At 41.0% G+C, this 1,630-nt stretch overlaps 1 protein-coding gene across 4 annotated transcripts in view; it reads left to right on the top strand.

Moving 5' to 3' along the window:
- cep112 (centrosomal protein 112) overlaps positions 1 to 1,630 on the top strand; it is a 220,338-nt gene that overhangs the window by 206,754 nt on the left and 11,954 nt on the right. For all 4 annotated transcript variants that reach the window (XM_048610810.1, XM_048610811.1, XM_048610808.1 and 1 more), the window contains one exon: positions 536 to 615. In XM_048610810.1, the coding sequence (XP_048466767.1) occupies positions 536 to 615 (80 nt within the window). The remainder of the gene's footprint in view (positions 1 to 535; positions 616 to 1,630) is intronic.

The raw sequence follows: 1,630 nt of genomic DNA, 5'->3' as shown, positions 1-1,630 counted from the left end.
CCCCCCCCCCCCCCCCCCCAATCCTTACCAACAGTTGAATTAGTTGTATTTGCATACTTAACTGTGATCCTCACTTCTAGCTATATGAGGGAAACATGTCCGTTTGGAACTGGTTGGGTGAAATTGTGGAATTTTTCACGATATTCCGGAATTTTGCTAGGTCTACTTCTAAAAATGATGTTATGGTAGAAGGTTGCAGGCAGAAAAAGTGTCTCCCTGCACCAGCAGTCGCCATACACTCAGGTCAGAATTTCTCTTTCCTGCCAGAAAGAGGGGAAACTGGTTTGTGCCTAAATTGTTCTCTGTGTGTTTAAAATATGCCCCCAAAGCACAGAATACCAAGGACCAACTTGGTTTGTTCAATCACCACAATTCACAACACCAGCAGATTTATCCATCAAACTGCTGACTGTTGTTACAGAATACTTTATTTACTTGCTGCAATTAAGTTTTCTAAAGTGATAAAGCAATTGATTTTGTTCATACTGAAAAATATATGTAACAAATTAATAACTTAATTCTTGTTTTGTTTTAGATTCATGCCTTACAGTCTGAGAAAGACTTGGAGAAAACAGATGCAATGAAACAAATTCGGAATTTGGAAGAAGCCTTTCGGTAAAGTTGGCCTTGTTTTGCTTTACACGTTGAATGGATTATAGCATCTTTTGACTTGGTTCAGCTTGTAGAGCATCTGACTTTCAAAGTTGGACAGTCAGGGTTTGAACCCAAAGTTGATGTTTGGACACGTAATCTAGATTTATATTTCAGTGTCGGACTGAATGTTGAACATATTAATGCAGCGTTTCTCAAACCTTTTCCTGTGATCCCATTATAATATTTAAGGTTTTGTGAACCCAGAGTGAAAATTTGGAGGTATCTGAGTTGTTGAACAGTGCATGTTGGAGGCTTCATTTGTTGAGCTTGTGGTGGTGGTGGGTGGCAGATGGGAGAGCGGTTGGGGTTCAAGCAGTCTTTGTCATAGAGTCATAAATATTGAAACAGGCTCTTCAGCTCACCATATCTATGCCTACCAACAAACACCAAAGTACACTAGTCCCAGTTACCTGCAATTGGTCCATAGCCTACTATTCCCTGGCATTTTAAGTGCTTTTCCAGATGTTTCTTAACTTTCTTTTCCAGATGTTGCTAAAGTCCCTGCTTCCACTATCCTCTCAGGCAGTGCAATCTGTATTTCCACCATCTTCTGGGGGGAAAGTAAACTTTTCCTCAAATCCTCATTAAAATACTTACTCCTCACCTTAAACTTATGTCCTCTGGTCTCGGACACATCTGCAATAGAGAAAAGATTCTCATGACATACCCTATCTAAGCCTCTCAATTTTTATACCTTAATCAGATCCCACCTTGGCCTCCTCTGCTCCAGGGAAAATAAACCTAGACTATCCAGTCTGTCCTCATAACTGAGACTTTCCATCCCAGGCAATATCCTGGTGAATCTGCTCTGCATCCTTTCTAATGCAATCGCATCATTCCAATAGTGTGGCAACCAGAACTGAACACAGTATTCCATTTGAGATAACAAGGTGTAGAGCTGGATGAACACAGCAGGCCAAGCAGCATCAGAGGAGCAGGAAAGCTGACGTTTCGGGTCTAGACCCTTCAGAAAATT

This window comes from Rhincodon typus, chromosome 23 (genome assembly GCF_021869965.1).
Source record: "Rhincodon typus isolate 14 chromosome 23, sRhiTyp1.1, whole genome shotgun sequence".
Classification (NCBI taxonomy): Eukaryota; Metazoa; Chordata; class Chondrichthyes; order Orectolobiformes; family Rhincodontidae; genus Rhincodon; species Rhincodon typus.
This window is presented reverse-complemented; position numbering and strand designations above follow the sequence as displayed.